This window comes from Hylobates moloch, unplaced genomic scaffold (genome assembly GCF_009828535.3).
Source record: "Hylobates moloch isolate HMO894 unplaced genomic scaffold, HMol_V3 SCAFFOLD_1, whole genome shotgun sequence".
NCBI classification, from domain to species: Eukaryota; Metazoa; Chordata; class Mammalia; order Primates; family Hylobatidae; genus Hylobates; species Hylobates moloch.
The window spans coordinates 124,919,072-124,946,086 of NW_026652276.1; the positions used below are offsets into that span (position 1 = coordinate 124,919,072).

At 49.6% G+C, this 27,015-nt stretch overlaps 2 protein-coding genes across 13 annotated transcripts in view; one reads left to right on the plus strand and one right to left on the minus strand.

The window, feature by feature from the left end:
• OGDH (oxoglutarate dehydrogenase) overlaps positions 1 to 27,015 on the minus strand; it is a 486,510-nt gene that overhangs the window by 406,458 nt on the left and 53,037 nt on the right. The gene's annotated exons all lie outside the window — the stretch shown is intronic.
• The window catches only part of CAMK2B (calcium/calmodulin dependent protein kinase II beta), a 106,912-nt gene that overhangs the window by 15,622 nt on the left and 64,275 nt on the right, over positions 1 to 27,015 (plus strand). For all 12 annotated transcript variants that reach the window (XM_032758200.2, XM_032758195.2, XM_032758193.2 and 9 more), the window contains exon 2: positions 25,602 to 25,696. In XM_032758200.2, coding sequence (XP_032614091.1) covers positions 25,602 to 25,696 — 95 coding nt within the window. The remainder of the gene's footprint in view (positions 1 to 25,601; positions 25,697 to 27,015) is intronic.

A 27,015-nucleotide genomic window follows, 5' to 3' on the forward strand; every position in this document is an offset into this window, starting at 1 on the left:
TGAGCCTGGGGTCCCTGGCGGTGGCGCCCACGGCTCAGCCGGCGGAAAGGCTCTTCCCGCGCGTCCTTCGCGAGCCGCGCGGCCTCGGCCTGGTTCTGGCTGGAGTCATTCCGGAGCCGGGGCTTCACCTCCTTCTCCCGCGCGGTGACTACCCGCGGGCCGCCTCTCCAGTAGGGGCGTAACCGGCTCTGAAGCGCCGCCTTTGAAGGTCGCTGCAAGGCTGCGCGGACGCCGAGTGCGGCCCCTACGGTGCTGGCGTCGGAATGTCTCTCGTCCCAGTTTCTTCCGAATGGGCTGGTGTCGCTGGCTTTTGGATTCACTCAGGTCCCACTACTGGGGTGAGGGACTAACTGCTCCCGCGCGGGCGCTCCTGCCCGGGCGAGGCGGCTGTGTCCCTTCCACAGCTGGGACGCCGCGGGCGCAGAGTCCCGACCCCACCGCACTCCAGCCCACGCCCGCACCCTGGGGTCAGAGGACTCCTCGGATGGGGACCGCTTCTGCCCGTCCTTCCCGAGGGCCCTCCCCATGCCCTGTGCTTAGGGGCGCGACGGAGCTGGGGACCCAATGTGGCCCAGGGCAGCCCCTGGACGTGCAGGAGGGAGATGGGGGTTCAGCAAGGGTGGGCCCCGAGGCTGCAGGCGCAGCCCAGCCCTCCTGCTCCTGCTGGCTCAGAGCTCGGGTGCTTAAAGCCGCCGTCTGTGTCCCTTCTCCCATCAGGCCAGGAGCGCAGATGGCCTGGGCCCCAGGTGGGTGGGCTGACCCCGGCCCCAGAGCCCGGCTTCAGCTGGGCAGCTGTGAACTGCCCCTTGTCCCAGCCCCATGCAGGGAGGAGCGCCAGCCTGGCTGTGGTGAGACGGCTCTCTCCTCTCTGGGGCCTGGCCTGGTGCCTGCCCACTCCTCTGGGACAGTGCACAGCACAGTCGCTGTGGTTTGTGGAATTCGCGTTGGTGGTAGGAGCCTACTAGGCCAGGCGGGCAGTGCTGGGCAGGGCTCTGGGGTCCGTGTCAGCCCACCCAGACCTGAGGACACAACCCCCCTGACAGGACTAAGCCAAGCCAGGCTGGTCACCGCAGCTCAGTTCCCTCAGTGCCTTTGCTGAACCCTTCTGGGCCTTCTGGCTGGCAGGCAGTAAAGGGCAGGCTGGCCATGGACAGAGGCCCCGGGGAGGGATGGTCTGCTCAGCCCCTGGTCTCTTGTGAGGAGAGACGAGGGGCTCGCACACCGCCTGATGTGCAAGGCCTGCTGCTGGGCAAAATGCCTTCTCTGTGCCTCATGGCCGGTATTGGGGCTAGTGGTCACCTGCATTCCCTGAGCAGGACGGGGACTTGCCCTCCAGACAAGGTGGGATATGGGGGCCCCGCACCTCCCTCTCTCTGTAATGTCACTCCTGCCTTCATCCTCCCAAAGTAGACACGTTGGTGGAACCTTGTCCTGCCCTCCGGGTGTCCCTGTGGATCCAACTCAGAGAGGGCAGCAGTGTGGTTTTGAAAGGGATATCCAAGGAAGTGGGGGGATGCACAGGAGGAGGGCCAGCAGCTCCCAATCAGGGAAGGCAGGCTGTGAGGAGAGGAGGGGAACATGGGATGCCAGCCGGGGCAGGGGGATGGGGACCCAGGAGCAGGGCACCTTGCTGGGTGCCACCACACACAGGCATGGGGCAGGCCCTGTCTCTCCTCCCCCAGCCACCTGGGCCTTCCTACCATGGGCACTTCTTTCATCCCACAGCTCAGATTGTCCCTGGGATTTCTCAGGTGAGAGTCAGGATGGCAGCCCCGGCAATTAGCCATCTGCACATCTGGATTCTAGGGGCAAAGAGGAGAAGAGACATGCCCTGTGCTTAAAGTGTTCACATTCGTATTAGGGGACAGAACAAGAACGTGCCTGCCCCATGCCTCCTGGGCACATCCTGTGTGGGTGAGGCCACAGCAGGCCCTCCCAGCATTTGGGCTACATGAGGTGAATGGGTGGTTTCCCTCATATGGAAAGAGCTCCTATAGGTCAATAAGGCCTGGAATCCCAGCGCTTTGGGAGGCCCAGGTGGGAGGATCACTTAGGCTAGAAGATCAAGGCTGCAGTGAGCTGCAGTCACACCACTGCACTCCAGCCTGGGTGACAGAATGAGGTCCCCCAGTTAAAAAAAAAATGGCCAAAACCCCAGTTGAAGTATGAATGACAGCAGCAACAGCTCACAGAAAAAGAAATGAAAGCTTTCAGTGGGTAAAAACAGGAAAACAAATTCAACAAGGATCAGCTCTCAGAGTTCCCCTCAGAGTTCCCACAGTCTCCTTCCAGGCGGCCCTAGGCTAATGGGCTACCTCCACTAGACTCTGGCTCAGCGCATCTCATGAGGCCAGGACCAAGGCCCTAGGACACAGGCATCGTGGCCTTGTCCCAGGGAGTGGGTTGGCCCCTGATGTGCGTGACAGCCTCTCCATGTGGGCAGGGGAGGAATTCCAAAGATGCAGTGAGCCCTGGCAGACCATTCCCAGTGCTAGGGGCCTGATGGCGCAGATGACACAGGAGGCCCCAGGCTGAGACTCCTCAAACCCTCCTCTTCACACACCCTCCCCTGCTCACACCCTCCTCCCCCTGCTCACACCCTCCTCCCCCGGCTCACACCCTCCTCTCCCTGCTCACACCCTCCTCTCCCTGCTCATACCCTCCTCCCCCTGCTGACAACTTCCTCCCTCCTCTCCCTGCTCATACCCTCCTCCCCCTGCTGACAACTTCCTCGCCCTTCTCACACCCTCCTCCTGCTCACACCCTCCTCCCCCTGCTGAGACCCTCCTCCCCCTGCTCACCACCTCCTCCCCCTGCTCACCCCCTCCTCCCCTTTCTCACATCGTCCTCCCCCTACTCACCCCCTTCTCTTCCTGCTCACACCTTCTTCCCCCTGCTCACACCTTCCTCCCCATTCTCACACCCTCCTCCTACTTACACCCTCCTCCCCCTGCCCACACTTTCCTCCCCCTGCTCACACCCTCCTCCTGCTCACACCCTCCTCCCCCTGTTCACACCTTCCTCCCCCTGCTCACACCCTCCTCATTCTACTCACTCGCTCCTCCCCCTGCCCCACCCTCCTCCCCTGCCCACACCCTCCTCCCCTGCCCACACCCTCCTCCCCTGCCCGCACCCTCCTCCCCCTGCCCACACCCTCCTCCTGCTCACTGGTTCCAGCATGGCCAGATTGAGTGACAGTTCTCCAGCAACGCTTGTGCATTATCTGCATAATCCACCACATGCTTCAAGGCCAGGTCCAGGGCTAAGAGACAGGTTGGACGTCTCCACCTTAGAGGCTAGGCCTGACCTGCAGGCCTCCCCTAGTCTGTTGGAAGAGCATGGGCACAGTGGGCTACAGGTGTTCCTGGGTGGTCCTCCCTCCTGTTTTCATCTCTGCATTTATTTTGCTCTTTGCTTAATGCAGACCTCCCCACTGGGGTCATGGCCATTGCTCTGGTGCACAGCTCCTGTGGGGTTGCTAAAGGAAGACATTTGTTGCTGAAGATTTCTGGAGAATATGGTTCACCTGAGAGAATGGAGAAGTGAAAGAGAAAGATGGAGCCTGATACAGAATGAGCAGAAGTCCCAGACCCTCCCCGGAAGGGGGAACTTCCCACCGAGGCTGCACAGGACAGGCTGGATTTGCGGGGATCCCAGCCCAGCCCACCGTGGCTTTCAGAACCCCCAGTCAGATTGGTTCCCCTGTGGGCCTTCTCCTCAGGAAGGGTGCTCACCCCCTCTCCTCTCTCGCTCCCACGGAGAGCATGTAATTTCAGCCCCTAGGTGGTCTCTGGCCTGTCAGGTTCTCCTCCCTCCCTGCCCCTCAACCCCCCTCCCTCTGGGTATTTGGGGTACGTAGAGGGAGGCCACATCATCCCCCCCTTGCAGTCCCCTCTCAAGTGGTGCCCTGGTCAACATTTAACAGGGGGGTCGGGTCCCTGGTGGGTGGTGTTTGCCCATTTCTGTGGTGTGAAGGTGCCACCGTGGCCAATGTCAAGCTAACAACATGACATCAGCTGGCTCACAAGAATCCAGAAAATGTGAAAGTCTGTTCTGTAGCTGGAAGAGCTGTCTCTGACGCCCACCGCCTCTGCCTTGGCCCAGCCAGTGTGACCGAGTGATGGAGTGAGCCAAGACGGCACCCAAGGCCTCTCGCCCCTGTCTTGGTCCTGCTGCCAACTCCCAGCCCTGCTTCTTCCCATTCCCAGGGCTCTGCTTGGCTCAAGTCCTGTGATTCATTCTCCTCTTACTCCCACCTCCCCCACCTCATAGGGATGCCCCGTCCATCTCCCCAGGAGACTGTTTTTGAGCCAGTGCAGGGCACCTCAGGGGACCTGTACAGGGCGGCAAGAGGTTGGTTGGGGGGGGTTGGGGATTTTTTGTTTCATTTTGTTTTGTTTTTGAGACTGGGGCTTGCTCTGCCACCCAGTCTGGGGTGCAGAGGTGCATCATGACTCACTGTAACCTTGAACTCCTGGGCTCAAGCGATCCTCCCACCTTGGCCTCCCAAAGTGCTGGGATTATAGGCATGAGCCACTGTGCCTAGCTAGAGGAGAGGGGTCTGGTTTGATCCCACCTCCACATCCATGCTGCCATGGTCTCAGCAGAGCATTCGGTGCCTGTCCCTTCCTGTGACGTGGGGAGCATAGCCCCATCTTTCACCGTGGCCTGAGAGCCCTGGAGGGAACCCTTATACACTGAGAGGGCCATGTGTAGGTGGGTGTTACAGTCAGGATGTCTCCCGAGGCGATGACAGCTCCAGGGGAAGACTTTAGAGTCCCTGAAACACCTTTTCCTAATGTTGTTCAGGGTCTCTGGTCACAGTAAGTTTTGAAATTTCACTATATGGCAAATATATAGGCATTTTCCTTGTGATACATGCTTTTCTGCCTATGGTTTTAAAAAGTCCTTCTCTATCTTGGTGTTTTAAAGATACATTTTTTTTCTCTTTACAATGAAAAAGAAATTAATGGGCTTCATTTTTAGAGCAGTTTTGTCTGTATGGAAAAATTGCATTGAAAAGTATAGAGTTCCCATATTCCCCTTCACCATTCCCCACCCCGTTGTTAACATCTGACATTAGTTTGGCACATTTGTTACAATGATGGACCAATATTAATATATTATTAACCAAAGCCCATAGCTTACATTAGGGTTTGCTCTTGCTGTTGTAGATTATATGGGCTTGGACAAATGTCGAATGACATGTATCTATCATTACAGTATCACACAGAGTAGTTTCACCCGCCCCAGAATTTCTCTGTGCTCCACCTCTTTGTGTCTCCCTCCACCCAACCCCTGCCAGTCACTGGTCTTTTGACTCTCTTCATTGTTCTGCCTTTTCCAGCATGCCATACAGTTGGACTCATACAGTATGTAGCCTTCTCAGACTGGCTTCTTTTATTCAGCAATGACCACTTAAGTTTCCTCTTTAAGCGGGAGGAGGAACCTTTCTTTGTGTAGCTTGATAGTTCTTTTTAGCTGAATAATATTCCATTGTCTGGATGTACCACAGTTTGTTCATTTGCTTACTGAAGGACATCTTGGTTCCTTCCAAGCTTTCACAATCACGAATAACGGTGCAATAAACATCCGTTTGCGGGTATTTTGTGGACATAAGTTTTCAGTGTATTTGAGAGATAGCAAGAAGTGTGATTGCTGGAGTGTAAGGTAAAGAATATGTTTAGTTTTGTAAGAAACTACCAAACTCTCTTCCAAAGCAGGTGTACCATTTTGCATTCCTACCAACAGTGAATGAGAATTCCTGTTGCTCCACATTCTTACCATCATCTGGTGGTGTTAGAGTTCTAGATTTTGGCCATTCTAATAGGTGTATAGTGATAGCTCTTTGTTGTTTTATTTGCAATTCCCTAATGACTTATGATATCGAGCATATTTTCATATGCTTGTTTTCCATCTATATATCTTCTTCAGTGAGGTATCTGTTCAGATCTTTTGCCCATTTTTAAACTGGTTGTTTCTGTATTGTTGAATTTTAAGGGTTCCTTGTATATTTTGAAAACCAGTCTTATCAGATAGGTGTTTTGTAGATATTTTCTCCAAATCTGTGGTGGTTTCCCTTTTAATTCTCATAAGTGTCTTCCACAGAACAGAACTTTTTACTTTTAATTAAGTCCAATTCATCAATTTTTTCTTTCATGAATTGTGCTTTTGGCATTGTATCTAAGAAATCATCACCAAACCCAAAGTCGTCCAGATTTTCTATGTTATTTTTTAGAAGTTTTGAAGTTTTGCATTTTACATTTAAGTCTATGACCCATTTTAAGTTAATTATTATGAAAGGTGTAAGATCTGTGTCTAGATTCATTTTTTTCATCTGAATATCCAGTTGTTCTGGCACCATTGTTGGTAAGGCTATCCTTTCTCTCTTTGGTATTCACAAACCTCAGACTTTGCTCTTTTCCTTCAATATTGTGTTGGTTATTGTATTATGTATCTTTTGACTCTCTATATAAACTTTAGAATCAGTTTGTTGATATATACAAAATAACTTGCTGGTATTTGATTGTGAGTGCACTGAATGTGTAAATTAATTTGGGAAAAGCTGACATTGGACAATATTGCATCTTCCTATTGATGAACATGGAATGCCTCTGCATTTGTTTAGTTCTTCTTTGATATTTTTCGTCAGAGTTTTGTAAATGTCCTCATATAGATCTTGTACATATTTTGTTAGATTTATACCTAAGTATTTCACTTTGGAGGATGAAATGTAAATGGTATTGTGTTTTAAAATTCCAATTCCAATCGTTCATTGCTGATATATAAGAAAACAATTGACTTCATTAACCTGGTATCCTGCAACCTTGCTATAATCATTTATTAGTTCCAGGATTTTTTTTGTTGATTTCTTTTCTATATAGACATATCATTTATGAACAAAGACAGTTTTATTTCTTCCTTTCCAATAAGTGTATCTTTTATTTCCTTTTCTTGCCTTATTATGTTAGCTAGGACTTCCAGTAAGATGTTGAATAGCAGTGGTGAAAGGGAACATACTTGCTTTGTTCCTAATCTTAGTGGAAAGTATCTAGTTTCTCACCATGAAGTATGGTGTAAACTGTAGGTCTTTTGTAGATTTTTTAAAAATCAAGTTTAGGAAGCTCCACTGTATTCACAGTTTGCTGAGAATTTTAATCATGAAACAGTGTTGGATTTTTGTCAGATTCTTTTTTTGCATGTATTGATATAGTCGTGTGATTTTTCCTCTTTACCTTGTTGACACATTGGATTATAATAATTAATTTTTGAATATTGAATGAGACTTGCATACCTGGGATAAATCCCGCATGATCATGATATATAATTCTTTTTATACATTGTTGGATTCAATTTGGTAATATTTTGTTGAGAATTTTTGCATCTGTGTTCATGTGAGATTTTGGTCTGTATATTTCTTTTCTTTAAATAATATCGTTGTCTGGTTTTAGTATTAGGGTAATGCTGGCCTCATAGAATGAATTAGGAAGTATTCTTGCTGCTTCTATTTTCTAAAAGAGATTTCGAGAATTGATATGATTTCTTCTTTACATGTTTGGTAGAATTCACCAATGAACCAATCTGGGCCTGATGCTTTCTGTTTTGGAAAATTATTAATTATTCATTCAATTTCTTTTAGAGATACAGTCCTATTTACATTATATTATCTATATCTCATTGTGTGAGTTTTAGAGGATTGTATCTTTCAAGGAGTTGGTTCATATTATCTAGGCTATCAAATTTATGGCCATAGAGTTTTTCATAGTATTTCTTCATTAGTCTTTTAATATCCGTGGGATCTGTAGTGGTGGCCCCACTTTTATTTCTGGTATTAGTAATTTGCCTCTTTTCTCTTTTTTTCTTAGTTAACCTGATTAGTAGGTTTCCAATTTTATTGATCTTCTCAAAGAACTAGCTTTTGGCTTTGTTGATTTTCTGTATCAATTTCTTGTTTGCACAATTCATTGATTTATGCTCTAGTTTTTATTCTTTTTTTCTGCTTACTTTGGATTTAATTTGCTTTTCTTTTTCTAGTTTCTTAAGGTGGAAGCTTAAATTACTGATTTTAGATTTTTCTTTTCTCCTTTTCTTTCTTTCTTTTTTTTTTTTGAGATGGAGTCTCACTCTGTCACCAGGCTGGAGTGCAGTGGCGCTATCTCGGCTTACTGCAACCTCTGACTTCCTGGTTCAAGCGATTCTCCTGCCTCAGTTTCCCAAGTAGCTGGGATTACAGGCATGTGCCACCATGCCCAGCTAGATTTTGTATTTTTAGTAGAGATAGGGTTTCACCGTGTTGGCCAGGCTGGTCTCGAACTCCTGACCTCAGGTGATCCGCTCACCTTGGCCTCCCAAAGTGCTGGGATTACAGGCGTGAGCCACTGTGCCTGGCCTCTTCTTTTCAAAATGTATGCACTTGATGCTATAAATTTTCCTCTAAAGATTACTTTTGGCCAGGTGCAATGGCTCACACCTGTAATCCCAGTGCTTTGGGAGGACAAGGTGGGAGGACCACTTGAGGACAGGAGTTCAAGACTGACCTGGGAAACATAGCAAAATCCTGTTTCTAAAAACAAACAAACAAACAAAAAACATCGCAGGGCATGGTGGTGCATGCCTGTAGTCTTTTCTACTCAGGAGGCTGAGGCGGGAGGATCATTTGAGCCTAGGAGTTCAAGGCTGCAGTGGGCTATGATTGTGTCACTGCACTCCAGCCTGCATGACAGAGTGAGACCTTGTCCCTAAAAAATAAATAATAAAGACTACCTTTGCTGCATTCTATAAATTTTGATAAGTTGTATTTTCATTTAGTTCAAAATATTTTAAAATTTCCCTTGACATTTTTTCTTTTGTCTGTGTGTCATTTAGAAGTGTGGTGTTTCCACGTATTTTGGGCTTTTCCAGCCATCTTTCTGTTATTGATTTCTAGTTTAATTCCACTGCGGTCTGAGAGCGTACTTTGTATGATTACTATATTTTAAATGTATCAGGGTGTTTTTATGGCCCAAAATGTGGTCTGTCTTACTGACTGTTCCATGTGTGCTTGAGAAGAAAATGTATTCTGCTGTTGTTGGGTGAAGTAGTCTATAGATGTCCATTAGAGCCAGTTGATTGATGAAGCTGTTGAGTTCAATCATGTCCTTACTGATTTTCTGCCTGCTAGATCTGTCCATTTCTGATAGAGTTGTGTTGAAGTCACCAACAATGATAGTGGAGTCATCTTTTTATCCTTACAGTTCCATCAGGTTTTGCCTCACATATTTTGGTGCTCTGTGTTAGGTATGTACATGTTTAGAACTGCATGTCGTCTTAGAAAATTGACCCTTTTATTATTATGTAATGCTCTTCTTTATTCCTGATAATTTCCCTGGTTGTAAAATCTGTTTTTTTTTTCTGATATCAATATAGTTACTCCTGGGTGGGTGCAGTGGCTCCCACATGTAATCACAGCACTTCAGGAGGCCCAGGTGGGAGAATCACTTGAGCCTAGGAGTTCAAGACCAGCTTGGGCACCATAGCAACACCGTGTCTCTACTATATGTAGCTGGGCCTGGTGGCTTACACCTGTAATTCCAGCACCTTAGGAGGCTGAAGTGGGAGGAATGCTTGAATCTAGGAGTTTGAGACCAGCCTAGGGAGCATAGCAAGACCCCATCTCTACAAAAAATTAAAAAAATTAGCCAGCCATGGTGGCACATGCCTGTAGTCCCATCTACTTGGGAGACTGAGCCTGGAAGGTAGAGGCTGCAGTGAGCCATGATTGTGCTACTGCATTCCAGCCTGGGTGACAGAGTGAGGCCCTGTCTGAACAACTACATACACACACACACACACACACACACACACACACACACACACACACATACACATATACATACATATATACATATAGTTACTCCAGCTTTATTTTAATTATTGTTAGCATGGTACATCTTTCTCCATCCATTTACTTTTTAAAATTATGGTAAAACAAAATTATGCGTAACATATAATTTGCCGTTAAAGAATCCATTCTTTATCCCTGAAAGAAATAATCATGGCTAACATTTATTGAGCATTTTACTATGCACCAGACTATGCATTGTTTTTTGACTTTTCCAAAAGCTCTAAGAAATACTATTATCATCTCCATTTACAGATGAGGAGTTTTCTCAGGATCACACAATTAATAAATGGTAGAGTCCAGAAATGGACAAAGAATGGTCAATTGCATATTATTGATCCTAAAACGATTGTTTTCTCTAATTAATGTAGACAGTTCACTTATATGTATTTTGATTTGGCTAATCAAAATTATTCTTTTTATTTATTTTTAATTTTTAAATTGTGCCATATATACATAAAAATTTTACTATTTTAACCATTTCTAAGGATACAATTCAGTAACATTATGTATGTTCACATTGTTGTGCTACCATCACCACCATCATTGTCCGAAATTTTTTCATCTTCCCCAACTGAAACGCTGTACCCACTAAAAACTGACTTCTCCTTCTCTCCTCACTCCAGCAACCTCTGTTCTACTTTCTCTCTACGAATTTGTCTATTCTAGGTATCCCATATAAGGGGAATCATGTGGTATTTGTGTCTTTTGTGACTGGCTTATTTCACTTAGCATAATGTCCTCAAGATATGTCTATGTTGTAGACATAATTTCCTTCCTTTTCAAGGCTGAATAATATTCATTGTATATATAGACCACACTTTATTTATCCATTCTTCTGTCAATGGACATTTGAGTTGCTTCTACTTTTGACTATTGTGAATAATGCTGCTATGAATATTGTATACAAGTATCTGTTTGAGTCCCTGCTTTACATTTTTTTTGGATCCACCTTGGAGTGGAATTGCTGGATCATATGGTAATTCTATGTTTAACTTTCTGAGGAGCTGCCAAACTGTTTTCACAGTGGCTGCAACATTTTACATTCCCACCAGCAATGCACAAGGGTTCCAAGTCCTCTACACCCTCACCAACACTTGTTATTTTCAGGCTTTTTTTAATTAAAAAAAATTTATGATAGTCATCTTAATGGATGTGAAGTGGTATCTCATTACGGTTTTGATTTGATTTCTCTCATGGCTAGTGATGTTGAACATATTTTCAACATCTCTTGTTTGTCATTTGCATATCTTCTTTGGAGAAATATCTATTCAAGTTCTTTGCTCATTTCTTGAATTGGCTTGTTTGTTTCTTTGTTATTGACGTTTAGTAGTTCTCCTATATTTATCCATCATCAGATAGGTGAATTGCAAATAGTTTATCCAATTCCGTGGGTGGTCTTTTCACTCTCTTGATAGTGTCCTTTGATGCACAAAAATTTTGTATTTTGGTAAGTCCAATTAATTTTTTCTTTTGTTGCCTGCACTTTTGGTGTCATATCCAAGAAATCATTGCCAAATCCAATGTTATGAAGATTTCCACCTATGTTTTCTTCTAAGTGTTTTATAATTTTAGCCTTAAATTTAGGTCTTTGATTCATTTTGAGTTATTGTTTGTATATTGTGTAAGATAAGGATCCAACTTCATTGTTTTGCATGTGGGTATCCCAGTTTCCCCAGCACCACTTGTTGAAAAGACTGTCCTTTCTCCATGGAATAACCCTTGAAACGTTTGTTGAAAATCAATATATGGGAGAATTTATTTCTGGGCACTCTATTTTATTCCATTAGTCTCTGTGTCTGTCCTTATGCCGGTGTCAGACCATTTTGATTATTATAGTTTTGTATTCAGGTTGGGTTTTTTGTTTTGTTTTGTTTTTGAGATGGAGTCTCACTCTGTCACCCCGGCTGGAGTGCAGTGGCATGATCTCAGCACACTGCAACCTCCACCTTCTGGGTTCAAGTGATTCTCCTGCCTCAGCCTCCTGAGTAGCTGGAATTACAGGTGTGCACCACCATGCCTGGCTAATTTTTGTATTTTTAATAGAGACAGGGTTTGGCCATGTTGGCCAGGCTGGTCTTGAACTCCTGACCTCAAGTGACCCACACTCCCTGGCCTCCCAAAGTGCTGGGATTACAGGCGTGAGGCACTGCATCCAGCCAGTTTTATATTAAGTTTTGAAATCAGGAAATGTGAGTCCCCCAACTTTGTTTTTCTTTTTCAAGATTATTTTGACCATTTTTTGTCCCTGGAGATTCCATATCAATTTTAAGATGGGTTTTTTTCCCTGCAAAAAAGCCATTGGAATTTTGATAGGGATTTCACATGAATCTGTAGATAACTTTGAGTAGTATCCATGCCTTTACTCTTCACTTATTTGTGTCTTCATATTTAAATAGGTTTCTTGTAGATGACATATAGTTTGGTCTTGTTTTTTGATCCAATAAGACAATCTCTGTCTTTTAATTTGTGTATATAGACCCATTGATATTTAAAATGATTGTTGATATAGTTGGATTGATAGCTACCATATTTGTTTCTGTTTTTTATTTTTCCCTATTTTGTTTCTTTTTTTGTCTTCCACTCTTTTTATGCTTTCTGTGGTTTAATTGAGCATTTTATATAATTCCATTTTCTCTCCTCTCTTGCTTCTCTTAGCATTCCTCCTCCTCTTCCTCTTCTTTTCTCTCTCTTTCTCTTTCTCTTCTGTGGTTGTCCTAGAGTTTGCCATATACCTATATACGTTTATAACTAACCCAAGTCCACTCTCAAATAACGCTACACCATTTCACAGGTAGTGAAGTAATGCAAATACCTTATAGGTTATAGCGGAGTATTTCTAATTCCTCTCTCCTATCCCTGATAATGTTGCTTTCTTTCACTTATCCATAAGTGATAATTACCCAAAACACTGTTGGTATCATTATTTTGAACAAATTGTTATCTATTAGATCAATGAATAATTGGAAAAAAGATTTCATATTACCTTCACTTATTTCTTCTCTAAGTCTCTTCCTTTTTTTATGTAGATCTACGTTTCTGAGCTATGTCATTTTCCTTCTTTCTGAATAATTTCTTGTAACATTTCTTACAAGGCAGGTATACTGGTGACCAATTGCCTCAATTTTTGTTTGAGAACATCTTTGTTTCTCCTTTATTTTTGATGGATAATTTCCCTGGATACAGAATTCTAGGTCGGTGGTTCATTTCTTTCAACACTTTAGATATTTTACTCCACTCTCTTCTTGTGAGCTTGAGAAGTCTGATATAATGCTTCTTTGCCCCTTGACAGGTGAGGTGTTTTTTGCTTCTGGGTTATTTCAAGATTTTCTATTTGATTTTCTGCGGTTTGAATGTGATATGACCCAATATACACTTTGGGGTATTTCTTCTGCTTGGAATTCTCTGAGCATCCTGGATTTGTGGTTTGGTGCCTGGCTTCAATTTTGGAAAGTCTCAGTCAACGTTACTTCAAATATTTCTTCTGCTTTTCCCCTTTCTTCTCCTTCTGATATTTCCATTACATGTGTTTATATCTTTTGTAATTTTTCCATAGTTCTTGGATTATTTTGTTTTGTCTTTTTCATTCTTTTTTGTCTTTGCATTTTAGTTTTAGAAGTTCCTATTGATATGTTTTCAAACTCACTGGTTGGTTCTTTAGCTCTGTCTAGTCTGCATCAAAGACATTCTTTATTTCTGTGACAGCATTTTTGATTTATAGCATTTTAACTTCCATCTCTTTACTTACATCACCCACCTGTTCTTGTATGTTGTCCACTTCTCCCATTAGAGCCTTTAGCGTGGGAATTACAGTTGTTTTAAATTTCCAGTTTGATAGTTCCCAAAAGCTTTGCCATATCTGAGTCTGGTTCTGGTGCATGCTGTGTATCTTCAGACTATTTTTTTCTGTCTTTTTATATGCCTTGTAGTTTTTTATTGAAAGCTGGACATGATGTACTGGGTAAAAGCGATGTGGTGAACAGGACTTCAGTAATGTGACAGCAGGATGTTGAGGGAGAGGAAGCATTCTGTACTCCTATAATTAGGCCTCAGTATTTTAGCGAGCCTGTGCCTGCCCCTGTGCTGTGACCTTCACACGTGCTTCTCAGTCTCTCCCTTCCACCCGCTTATGTACTACAGGATGGCTGGAGGGGGCTGGGGTTGGGTATTTCCCTTCCCCAAGATAGGTTTGGCTCTGATAAAGCCCCAGTAGGTTGGGCTGTAGTAAGATAATTTCTCCTGAGGGCAGGCTTTGTTAAGAAGAACAGAACGCTCTGGCGTATTTCAAAATGAATATTTTTCTCCTCCCCCTGCCGGAAGCCCTGGGGAGTTTTCCTCCAGTCTTCGCTGTGAGAACCTGGTAGGGCTCCTGGAGGTAGAACTTACAAAAGTGTGGGTGCACGCTGCTAAGGCTAGGCACCCTGGAATTCTTAATTCTCAGACTTGTCCACACTGAGCATCTGGCAATTTGGCAATTACAGTTTAGGTTTTCCCACCCCAGCACTGGTTCCATGGAGGTTTCTGCTCTGGTAAGTTGTGATTCTGCACACTTGATTTTAACCAAAGGCTGAGAAGTGATGGTAAGTTGTAATTCTCTCTATCTGCCAATTTTGGAGGCAGCAGTTTTCCTGCAACCTCAGTTCTCTGACGGATCTAAGAAGAGTTGTTGATTTTCAGTTTGTTTAGCTTTTTGTCTGTAAGGACAGGAGTGATGACTTCCAAGCTTCTCACATGCTAGACCAATGTTTTTAGCTTTGCTTTTTAAATTTTTTAATTTAAAATTTTTTTTTCACATTTTAGGTATTTTTTAAAAATCTACCCAGAAGTTATTTTTCAGTGTGATTTGAGGTAGGCACCTGTTATTCTAACACATCAACCCTGTGTAATATGTATCATCAAATCCATTTTGCAGACCAGCCCTAAGTTATAAGTCCAGAATTCACCCCAGGTCTTCCTGATTCAAACCTCCCATCTTTCTAATCTCTCCTTGGCTTTTCTGAATCCAGAATTGTGGGCCTTGATTGTCTTCCCTTGACTTTCCACATCCCAGGTGGGACAGAAAGTACAGCGCCTGCTGGGAAGGATACACCATCAGCATCTGTCAGTCCCCATGTGTATCTGACTCTGCTGTTTCCTGGGACCCAGCTGACCTTTTGTTGGGAGGGGTGGGTGCACTGCTTTAGTGTCCTGGGAGGGTCCTGTTTGGTCTTAGAGAGGCCAGCACCCCCATAGAATTGCCATACAAACATACACCAGCCTATATATGGCCAAGCCATGGCCAGGGCACCAAGGTGGTGAGGGTGCTGGCCTGGGTGCACTTTGGGGAGATGAGGAGCAGAGGGCCAGGAGATGGGACTTGTACAAATCAGGAGGGACTGATCCAGGGCCAGGAGGTACCCTGTTGACTCATAGATCTTTCTAAATCACAAATAGAGATCTCATGATGTGCATCCGCAGTCTCTGTCTGGTGCTCAGTGCAGACATTGCCAATCAATCACAGGGCACATGCAGCCAAGCCCCAGCGCTCCCACCATCCCTGGGCAAGCACTGCCCAGTGCCTTCTGCATGCCTGTTCTGGGTTGGTCACTGGGACAGAGAGGGAGCAATCAGTGCCTGGGGACCAACTGTCTGTTCCATAGCCCTTTTGCTACCTGTGTGTGCCACCTCTGAGGCCACCCATCAGCAGCATGCATCCCAGGATGCCTGTGTCCTTGTCCTGCCTCCTGTTGCACCCCTTCCGTCGGTCCTGTGATACACAGACAGGGGCATCTGATGTGGTCCCTTGGGGTTGAGGACTTTGGCGAGGGCAGGGAGGACCCAAGAAGAGAGGCAGAGACTGGGGGGTTCCTTCCTTGGAGAGGGGTCAGCCAAGTGTGTGGGATGCTGGGCGGGAAGAGGGAGAAGTAGCTTTCCTGAGGATGTGTGGAGACTTGGGAGCCAGCCGGACCCCACCAGGCCCCAGATTGCTGCCCACTGCCTTGCTGCCGTTGGCTTTCTTGCCTTGAGCTCTCCAGCATGACCCAGAGGGTCCTAGCTGTAGCAGTTCCTGGCAGTGGGTCTGGGCAGTGTGAGACGTGAGGCCCCTGAGGCTGAAATTGAACAGTGTCACAGAAACAAGTCAAAAATCACACTGTTCTCCTATCCTGTACAGCCGGGTTCCTCAACCCTCAGGCCACGGATCAGTACTGTTAGGAACTGGGCTGCACAGCAGGAGATGAGCCATGGGCAAGCCAGCATTACAGCCCGAGCTCTGCCTCCTGTCAGATCAGCTGAGGTGTCAGATTCTCATAGGAGCGCGAACCCTATTGTGAACTGCGCAAGCGAGGGATCTAGGTTGCGTGCTCCTTAAAATAATCTAACTAATGCCTGATGATCTTAGGTGAAACAGTTTCGTTCTATTCAAACTATTTTCCCCTAGCCCTCGCCCCAGTCTGTGGAAAAATTGCCTTCCATAAAACCAGTCCCTGGTGCCAAAAAGGCTGGGGACCACTGCTATACAGGATTGTCGACATATGGGAGGAAAACCTGTACAAACTCGATCTGGCTGTCTAGAAGTGACGACGACCAAGTTAGCCCATGTGAAAATGTGGAAGCGCTCCCATGCATCACCATTCACCTGTGAACCTCACCAGGGCATATGGGGGATTTTGTCATGAGCTTATTTGGTTAAGAAATGGCCTGTGCTCTGCTCATAGCATTGTCAAAAATGTGAAGAAAATGGTATCTCTGAATATACTTTCCTGGCTTGACCAGAGGGTGAGCCGGCACTCAGTATCTGGGAGGAAATTTAGCAGAATGGTGACCGGGGACCTGGCAGGTTTGAGGCTTTGATGCACTGAAGCGAGTGGCTTCCTGCACGGGTGGGTGGGAAGGAACCTGCCCCTGGGAGAGGGGCTCTAATGGGAGGGGCATGTGGTCCCCAGGAGGCCGAGGGGGACAGTCACACCACTCTGCTGAGAGGGGCAGAGAGCAGAGGGTGCTCTGCTGGGGTTTTCTCATTCTGAGATGCACCCACAAAGACCCCAGGGCAGTGGCTGCTGCTGTGGGGTGGAGCCGTCAAGTTTGGGTGTATCCTTGGATGAGCTTGTGGACATCAGGTGAATGGACAAGAGAGGTTTCTGCCTGGCTCTTACCATGTGTTTCTTTGTTAATGGGTTCATTTCATCAGAAGCATCTCTTGTGGCTTCAGTAGATCACACAGGGTTTCAGAAAGGGGCCAGTGTTGAGTCCTAAGAATAGAAGTCCCTTCTCCTTCCACTCCTGGCCCTCCAGAGCCTTTTTGAATAAAGATTTCTATGGTCAAATAGGTTAAGAAAAGGATGCACCTCATACTCCCTTCTTGGAGATTCACAATACAGATGATCCCGTTCAAGGCCCTGAGAAGTCCTGCAGTTAAAGAAAGGAAGGACAGAAACACTGTCCAACCTACTGGTTCCCAAACTTCTTTTCTCACAGAACCCCTTTGCACCTAGCATCTGTTAACGTCCTATGAAGCTTATGTTTGAGGAGTGTGATTTGGGAAGTGTTTGCCTGCTGCAGCTGCACACAGTGGCAGATTCCACGAGGCAGACCTGGACTCAGCATGCATCCTGGGCTGAACTGCATCCCCCAGAATTCATGTATGTGGAAGCCCAGTCCTCAAAATGTGACTGTATTTGGAAATAGGATAGTAGCAGATGTAATTAGTCAAGTTAGGATGAGGTCATATTGGAAATATGACTGGCGTTCTTATAAAACGGGTGTTCTTGGACACAGAGACACACGCAGAGAGAATACCATGTAACTGTGAAGGCAGAGATTGGGGTGATGCATCTAGAAGCCAACTAGCACCAAGGATTGCAGGCAGCACCAGAATCCAGGAGAGAGATATGGAACAGATTCTCCCTCCCAGCCCTAGGAAGGAACCAGCCCTAATCTCTGCCTTCTGGCCACCAGAACTGTAAGAAAATAAATATCTGTTGTTTAAACCGCTTTATTGGTGGTACTTTGTTGCAGCAGCCTGAGCAGACTCATAAAGCATGGATAAGTTAGGACTTTAGCTCTCGTTGAGCTCTGAAGCTGGGGTTGGGGAGCCCTCGGGCCAAAGCAGGAAAGAGCTTTGGGAACTCTCTCTGGGGCTGTATGAGCCACCCAGATTCCAAGTTTGGAAGAATGGTTTTCCATTGCTGCTGACGTGAATTGTGCCTTTGGAAGTGAACGCTACTGAAATAACTGAAACAGTCATGGCAGGCCATTTTTGAGAAGGGAAGTTGGAGACCTCCTAAACGCTTGCTAATTGAGGAAGCACCCAGCTATCAGTGGTGCGTCAACTTGAGGGAATGTTCTTTCCTATAAGTGAGTATATGGTCTTGGTCAAAATGTGGGACTCGTGTGTGAAGTGATGTTAAATACAAAAGTCAAACACAAAACAGGAACTCCCATGCTGATAAGGCACATGCTTGGATACCAGCTCAGGCCACAGCGAGTTTGGGTGCTCACAAGCAGAAGTGAGTGTGTTCAGCTGCTTGTCTCCAGTAGGGTCACCTCGGATCTAGTTTTTAGAACCCAGGATGCCTGGGCCCTGAGCAGGAGTGGATGACACAGCCCTGGGAGCTCGGCTTGCACCTGCCTGGGGGACGTCTTGCCAGTGGGGTGTAGGACGGCCACCCACCTCCCTGTGGGATGTTACTCTGGGCCTGGGGACTCCAGCTCCTGCCTGGCTGGGCACCTGCTTGTCCAAAACTCCTCAGGAGCCCAAACATTCTCCCTCCTTGCCGGAACCCCAGGGCCAGAGAGGCTGGGGAGGAGTAAATACCATGCAGGCATCCACAGGACAGTATCCATGAGCAAAGAAGTATGCAGCTGTCAGATCACACTGCTGAGGCTTCATTAACAGCGCGGTGGGACATAGTGAGAGGAGAAAGTGGAAAGTGGCAACAACAGCCCCCTAATTGTGTAAGAAGACACCTCCTCATGGTGCAGAGCTGCACACTTGCAAACATACAAACATTGATAGGCCCTACTGACGGTGTTGTGGGTTATGGAGGCAACGTCAGCGCATTCTGTAGACCCTCTTGTTTACTCCATAGCAAACATTGTAAACGTAACAATAATACAAACATACATTCCATCTACTGTGAACGTGAGTTATGTTTTTGTATTATCATAAGCAGAAAAATACACAAAAGAAAAAACCCGCAACAACCTCAGCACTCTGTTCATATAAAAGTTACTGTTTCCACCAAACTGCTTAGGTCAAGATTACAATATAAAAGGACCTCCCCCTCTGGCACCCCCAAAAGCTCATTTTAATCAAAGGTAGGAACTGTGTTTTTAAGCAACACACAAATAAATACCAGTTTGGTTTAGTTTCACCCACACAAGAAAAACACAAAGGTCCGCATAAGGTCAGCGGACTTGTGCCTGCTGGAGTGTCCCCAGCCCCTAGCCCAGGCCTCCTCATGGAGCCCACCTGGGGCCAGCCAGGCAAGAAAGGACGTAGGTGGCCTGAGGCTGGTTTCAGAACAACCATTTATTAATTTACAGCAGGAAATAAAGCTGTCGGCCTGAGAGTGCTTCTGTGGCCGACCCAGACTCTTCCAGAAAGACCTGCTCTGGGGGACCTGTGGGGGGAGGGGGCTGTGCTTGCTACTGGGGAGACAGCGCCTGGCCCGCGTGGGGAGCATCACACGCAAAACCTGGATGGGAAATTTAGATTTACAAAACAGGTCAGCCAGGCTTGGATCTTTTGCTTTTACTCAAGGCTCCTCAGCTTCTTTCTAAAATTCTAAAATTTAAGAACTTCCTGGAATCGCGTGTGGCCTTGCTGTAGATTGAAGGGGTCCCATGGCCCTGGGCTGTCACTGTTGTTGGGAATCCGAGGGGGTGTTTCCAGCCCATTCTGCAACGTCTGAGTGAGGAGAGTGCACGTGTGTGTGTGCGTGTGTGTGCGCACGCCTGTGAACTGCAACCGACCGGCGAGGCTCAGTTGATGGGCTGATCATCGGGGCTGATGCAGGCAGCCCTGGCTCAGGTGGCACAGGCCCCAGCACTTGGGGAGGAAACTGGATGGTGTGGACATGGGCTGCAGGAGGCACAGAGAGGAACAGGGAGAGAAGCTGCTGCCTCCGAAATTTCCACTAAGGGAATGGAATCCAAGCGTTGAGTGGGCTGCCGCAGAGGCCACTTTGATCCTGCGTGGCCCAGCGCTGCCCTGCGGGAGCTCAGCAGCCTGTCATGGGGATCACATGCACGAAGCAGCCCCGGGCACCTGGGTCCCTGCCTATGCCATCTTGGGAGCAGAATCACACTGCCAGCTCTTTCTGGATGCCGGATACTGTGTTGTGGCTGGTACCTGTGTCACCTCATTCTGCGTAAGGGGACAATCACTGCCCTCTTACTGATGGAAGTCACCAGCCCTTGTGAGGCGGCTGGGGAGGGCACCTGAGCCCTGGGGAGAGCACCTGAGCAAGGTTTGCGTGACCACACGGGATAGGCTGTGGGGATGCAGGGTCTGACCTTCCCTCCCTGGTGTCATTACCAAGTGTCTTAACTGGCACCCCGAGAACCGGTAATCATAGTAACCTTCAGTCTTCACCAGTGAAGGTGAGGCATGAGAGGGCCCTAGAAGGGCTGTTGTGTGGTCCTGCTGGGGGCAAGGCGAAATTTCCTTCCTGCTCTCTGGGCCCTCCCACAAACTCCAGCCATGCTGCTCAGGGACACACCTCCTCCCAGCTCTCTGGGGAGTGGTGTGGGCAGCTGGGGAGGGCCGCAGTGCGACCAGCATGACCTAGTGGAGAGCAGGGCAGGCCACAGAGCCACTTGCAGTGGGGAGCTCCGTGGGGGTTGGTGGGAGCCACAGATAGTCAGCAGCAGGTGGCCGGTTGCAAGTGGGGACTGGAGGGAAGAGGCAGGCACGAGGGTGGGGGAGCAGCTCAGAGCTGGGAAAGCCAGGGCCTGGACCAGCAGTCTGTTGTGGAGCCAGAGGAGCCATAGACTGGATGTGAGGAGGAGACAGAGGCGGGTGGGGCATCCTGCAGACAATGACGCTTCCTGCCGCCTCTGCCTGTGAAGCTCTGGGAGCCCACAGGATGCCTGTGAAACACCGACTGCCCCGGGTGGCCGCAGTCAGGGGAGCTACACTCAGCACCTCTGCTCACAGGTGGCCTTCACCCCATTATCGCGCGAGGAGGCTGAGCCCCCCTGCAATGAAGGAGGTGCCCGAGCAGGTGCAGTCATAGAAACAGGCTATGTAGTTCCGGGGCTCCATTCCCACCCAGAATTAATTCTTCCCCTTCTCTCTCAGGACAAGTTTCCCTGGTACTGTTGATCCCACTGTAAATGAGACAGTGTTCAGAGCCTTCCACAAAGCAAGGACTCAAAGAGTATTTTCTTGTTTTAATTAGCTTTATTTGATTTTAAAAGCCCCATGATATGCTTGGTGCCTGGGGGCCTCATGATCTGAACAGGTTATTCAAAATCGCTTTCAGCCCGGCTCAGTAGCATTCATCCCATGCAGGCCATCGTGCAGGCAACCTTGATGTTCAGATGCAGTTCGCAGCCCACAGGAACATCGACCTGGGATCCCATAGGAGCACCTCTTCCAGCTTTTTCCTGCGTTTGCCCCAACCTGCTGTGCCCTTGCAGCTGCCTGGGGTGGGCCACACCCCAGGGGCAGGCGTGTGATCAGTCTGTGCACCTGCAGTCCCATCCAAGGCGTTCTTTGCTGAGCCCAAGGACCATGCTGCCACCTGCTAGGCCTGCCTGTGCTTCTGGATAAGAAGACGGGGCTTCAAGCCTCTCTGTGCACTGGTGGGGAGATGGGGAGCCTAAGCCCCAGGACTTGTTTACTTGGGGTACCCCCTGGCTCTGACCAGGGCCTTGTGGCCTCAGTGTAGCACAGACCCATCTACCCACAGGCCCTGGAAGTCTTGGTGGTTCTCCCCTCCTGCTGGGACACTCTAGGGGCCAGTCTTCCTATACTGCTGGGCTGGACAAGCCCTGAGGCCCATGCTCCACAGCCCACTGTGTTGCTTGTAGGTCAGTTCTTGCTCCTATATCACAGCCCAGGCACTGTGCCTGACACCTAGGTCCAGAGTATAGGGCACTCTGCCCATAGAGAGCCACTGGAAGGGGGAGTGGCAAAAGTGAACAGGTAGATAATTAAGTAAACTAACCTAAGGAACGTGGGAGGTGCAATAGCTAAAGACCAAGCTGACTTTCTGTGTGAGCTGGGAAAGCGGGGAGCTGTTTGCATTGGATCTTGAAGGACGCATAGGAGTTTGCCCTTGGCAGCAGGGACAGGCTTATGATACAGATCCAGGCTGTTTGTCAGTGTTGTCTCTCAATGTTTATAAACTCTGGCGGGCAAGCACTGAGTCGCAAGGGAGGATGGTGATGGTGCTGGCTTCTTTGCTCTTGGAGAAGTCAGAGATGTTGGGGCCCTGGCCATGGCCTGCATGGCTCATGCTAAACGTGTTTGTGGCCACTTCTCAAGAGGGCTGACACTTCCAAGCGGGCTTCCCATGACAGATTGCCGTCTGGCAAGTGGCAGAACCACCAGGAAGGGGAGGAGGCAGAGGTAGGTCTGCAGCTGCCAGCCCAAGTCCCTGGGGAGATGGCAGGATGGGTGCGGGTGGACAGCCATTATGGGGAGGAGCCCCTTTCAGGGTGCTCTTTAGGGGAAGTGGTGAGTAAAGCAGGCAAATAACTGGGGTGGGAGACTTAAGGATACATTCCTTAAGTCCCTCAGAGGAGAGAGGAGAGGGAGAGATTGGGGGCAGTGATGACATTGGGACTCAGAGATTTGGGGCTACAGCGAGGGACAGAAGGTGTGAGAGAGGCAGAGGCCAGGAGCGGGGCGCAGGGAGCAGTGGTGTCTTTGGGAGCCAGCCCTCCTGTGCCTTCCCCTGGCTGGCCACTTTCTCCCTCTGGGGGCATCCGAGTTGCTGGGAAAGGGGACCCTGTCCTCTCTTCTTGAGGGTGCCCTCCACCCCACCTGCAGGCCTGTGTCCAAGAGCAGGGCCTTCTTCACCCCTGGGCCCTTCCTGCTGAGTGTCTGCTGGGTGTCTGGCACTGTGCCTGCCACCTCCTATGTCACTACAGCTGTGCAGCCTGGTGCTCCCACCCCACACTCATCCCGAGGCCCCCAGCCGTGCCTTCCTCCTTCCTCAGTGATGCTGCCTGGCCTTGGCCCCCTGGCTCTGGCAGTCTTACCTGTGTTCCCTGCCCCCGCCTTCCCCGATTGCTGACTGTTCCGACCCAGGCTGATGGTGCAGGGGCGGCTCTGGAGCCTTCTGCAGAGGACAAAGGAGCTGCCTGACCCAGGGAAGGGAGAGGGATCAACTGGAGGAAGCCCTTGACCCACCCACCTGCGGTCAGGCTCTTGGTGATATGGTGCATGGATGTCGTGTGCTGGGGAGCAGCTGTGGCTTGCTGCCCTCTGCTCCTGTACCTGTCCGAGTCTGGCCAGCAGCTGGGAGCCTGCTGTGCTGGTGGGAAGCTGCGCTTGGGTCTCCTCCCTGCTCCAGGGATGGGCTCACCACAGCGGTGCCATACAGGCATCATCAGCTTGGCATAGATGTGCAGTCTGTTGAACTTCCCACTGAGGGTCAGCCCTGCAGTGTGTGGTCGGGTCCTGGTGCAGGGAGGCCCAGACTCCCTGCTCCCTTCAGGGCCTGGTCCAGAACACTCAGTGGAGGCCTGCCAGGTCAGTCCTGCGGCCGCTGAGCCCTCTAGGGGTCAGAGCGCGACAGATGGTAGCTCAGGACTCGTTTCAGGAAGCTCTCACCTCTTCTGAGCAAGAAGTCCGGCAAACAGCCACACAGTGGCCCCGGAAGGCCCTTCTGCTCAGTCATATGAATGGGGAAACTGGGGCTCAGAGAGCTGTGTCACCCCATCTAACCAGGATTGAAGCCAGACCAGGCAAAAAGCCCATGGTCTTTGCCCTCACCTCAGTCTCCCAAGTTAATGTCATATGTTAAAAATAATAATCCTTTCTTTATATTTTTCTTTAAAAACATTTTGAGAACGTAACCGATGCACATGGTGAAAAAATCAAGCAGAGCAAGAGAATGAGGAGTGAACAGTGAGCACCTCGCCACGCCCCCCCTGCCGCGCCCCCACACCGCTTCCCCCACCACGCCCCGCCCCCTCCGCCGCGCCTCCCCCGCGCCGCATCTCCCCCCACATCTCCTGAGGCAGCCTCTGTCCCTGTTCACGGGTTGACTTTAAAAAGCGAAGACGCAGCTCAGCGGCCGCCCAAGCACAATGACTGCTCCTGAGACCTGAGTCGTTAAGAAAATGTTCAGTTAGATTTAGTGTAATTATTTATCTTTCCAAGGAATTGAACAGTACTCTTTTACAAAGATTTGTCTCCACAAAGGACTGTAGATAAAACGGTGTTCGTATGTAAGACGCTCCTCTTCTACCATGCAGAGCCCTTGGCCTGGACTCCCATGTGGGTTTCTCAGGCTGTCCAGGCCGAGGAAGCTTTCTGGGAGGAGAGGCTGTTCCTCTAAGGGGGAGGCTGGGCACTTGGCAGGTGCAGACACAGGAGGGCCGTGCGTGCTCGGGTTTGCACGGGTGGGTGCCTACCTGGTGGTGGGCTTCGTCCAAGCCCCCCTTTCTCCCAGCCCCAGCCTGAGAGCATCCTCTGGCCCTTTTGTCTGGACTCAGACCCTTCATGTGACATTTCTTGACCAGGCCCCTTGCCTCACGTGTGCTGTTCTTAGAAAATGATCTGAAATCAAATTAAATCAACCGTGGTGACTAGTCAGATTCTGCGGGGCCTCCTGGTGGGCACCGGCCCCTTCCCCTCCTGCCTCATAGACTCTGTGGCTCCCATTGGGTGGCACTGACTCCCTCAGGGCGCCCTGAAGCCGGAGCAGGAGCTCCTCCGCAGGCCAGACTTTGTGGGGTACGTTCATGGCCTCTTCTCGATGGCCTCAGCAGCCTTAACCTGATTCCTTCCTTGTGTCTCTTGGGCTCTGGACCGTGGTTGATGCTGGTCAGCTCCCTCTGTCCCCCGTCCCTCCTTCCCTCTCCCTACCCCCAGGCTGTCAGTTTGTGAATGTCCCTTCGTCCCTACGCTGGGCCTCCGTGGCCTCTGTGATGACACCTGGACAGTGGAGGCTCTCAGGACCCTCTCCTTCAGCTTTGCAGTTTAATGATGTGATGTTTCTCTCTCCCTACAAAACCTTCCATGAGTCCCCGTGTCTGACCACACAAATCCCAACATAACTGCCCTCTGGAGCTGGGCCTTCTAGACAAGGCCAGCTTCATTTGCCTCTGGGGAAGACTCAGCAGGGCCTCATGGACATGGTACAGAGCCCCCGAGGATGCCTGCTGAGAGGCCTGTGGACGTGGACTCTTGGTCCAGCCGACCCACAAGGATACAGGCCTGTAGGTCACACAGGAGCTGAACGGGGTCCCTCCGCCGCCCTCCGGAGGGCCTGACTGATCCTCCTCCTCTGCACAGCCCCCCAGGGCGTGCCATCTGCCAGGGCTCTGCTAGCCGTCGGGAAGCCAGCCTCTGTTCTGCTGGTGTTGAGTGGGGCCAGCTGAGAGTGGCTTGTGAGGGGCACCCACTTCCTCACAGTTTCTGACTCACAGCCATCTGCCCGAGGCCGGGCCGGTGGCTGAATGCTTAATGGGGAGTGTTTATGGGGAGATTAATCGGCTCTCTCTCTTTCTCCTTGTCTGTCTCTGTCTCTGTCTCTCGCTCCCCCATTTTCCTCCCCAGGGGGGCTTTCTCTGTGGTCCGACGCTGTGTCAAGCTCTGCACCGGCCATGAGTATGCAGCCAAGATCATCAACACCAAGAAGCTCTCAGCCAGAGGTAGGGCATGGGGAGTGTCCTGCACAGCTGCTGTCAGGCTGGGGCAGGGGCTTTGGAGGCCGTGCCCTGTGGACTGGGCAGCAGGCCCCTCCCAGTCTTGGCCAGCACTTGGCCCACCTGGCCTGTGGCTCCACACACAGATGCAGTGGGGTTCCTGGAGTGGAGGCTCTGGCAGAGGGAGGCACAGGAGTGTTGGGGACTTGAGGGCGCCTCTGGCCTGGTGGGGCCCGGGCTGGTGGGGGTGCCGAGGGACTCTCAGACCTCTGGATGCACCTTTGTGCTCTGGTTAGGTGTTAGGTTGTTCTCAGGACCCCCTTTCACCTCCCCTTCCCAAGTGTATTGGGGTCTCTGCCCCAAGAGCTGGAGGAGGAGAGGTACAAGGTGGCCAGGCCGCCATGGTGGTTGGGTGGTGTCATCTGCCCTGAGAGCCATGGGCCAGATGAGAGCTCAGTGACAAAGTTTTGGGTGACCGGGCAGTGCTGCGGTTGGCCGTCTGCCTTCTGACAGCAGAGTCCTGGCATCGTGGCCAACTGGGAGGTGACCCGGCAGTTTCTTAACTAACAGAGCCCAAGTCTTCTACACAGTGGCAGGGCACTCCCACCTGTCCTGGAAGGGCTTCTCGGACGTGCAGGGTGTGTGCGAGGAAGGGCCTCGAGTGGTGCTGGCCCCAAGTGGCCCTCAGCATGTGGATATGCCCCATCACGGGCCTCCTGAGCCCTGCTGGCGATGGTCAGCTCTGGGCGCTGCAGGCGGTGATGGAGCGGACAGGCTCCTGCCCTCGTGGGGTCTCCCTGCCCTTGTGGGGTCTCCCTGCCCTCGCGGGGTCTCACTGCCCTTGTGCTGTCCTTGTCCTGTGGGGCGGGTCGAGGACAAACAAAACCCAGAGTCAGCACACAGCAAATCTGATGGTGATGGGCAGAGGCCTCCTGGGGCAGCTGCTGTGGTTGGAGCACAGATCTGAGGAGGCGGTGGGGAGGGACTATGGCAGGGGTCCTGCTGGAGCCCCAAGGTGGGGTGTGCCAGAGCGCCAGGTGGGGCTGTGGAGGTGGGTGCGGGATGGGTGGGCTGCCTCACTGAGGTGGCAGCCCCATGTCACTGCCCCGTACGGTGGGGTTCCATGGAGGAGGGGCTGGCCGGATGATGCCCTGGTAGAGGGAACCAAGCGAAGCCCCTGTCTGCTGCTCTCAGCCCCTCCCCTCCCAGGGCACCGCCAGCAGCCTTGATTAGCATCCAGGCACAAATCTGAGCTAATTGGGAGCTGGAGAGGCCCTGACCCATCTGGCCAGGCTGCCAGATGCTGAGGGCCTAATGTGGGCAGA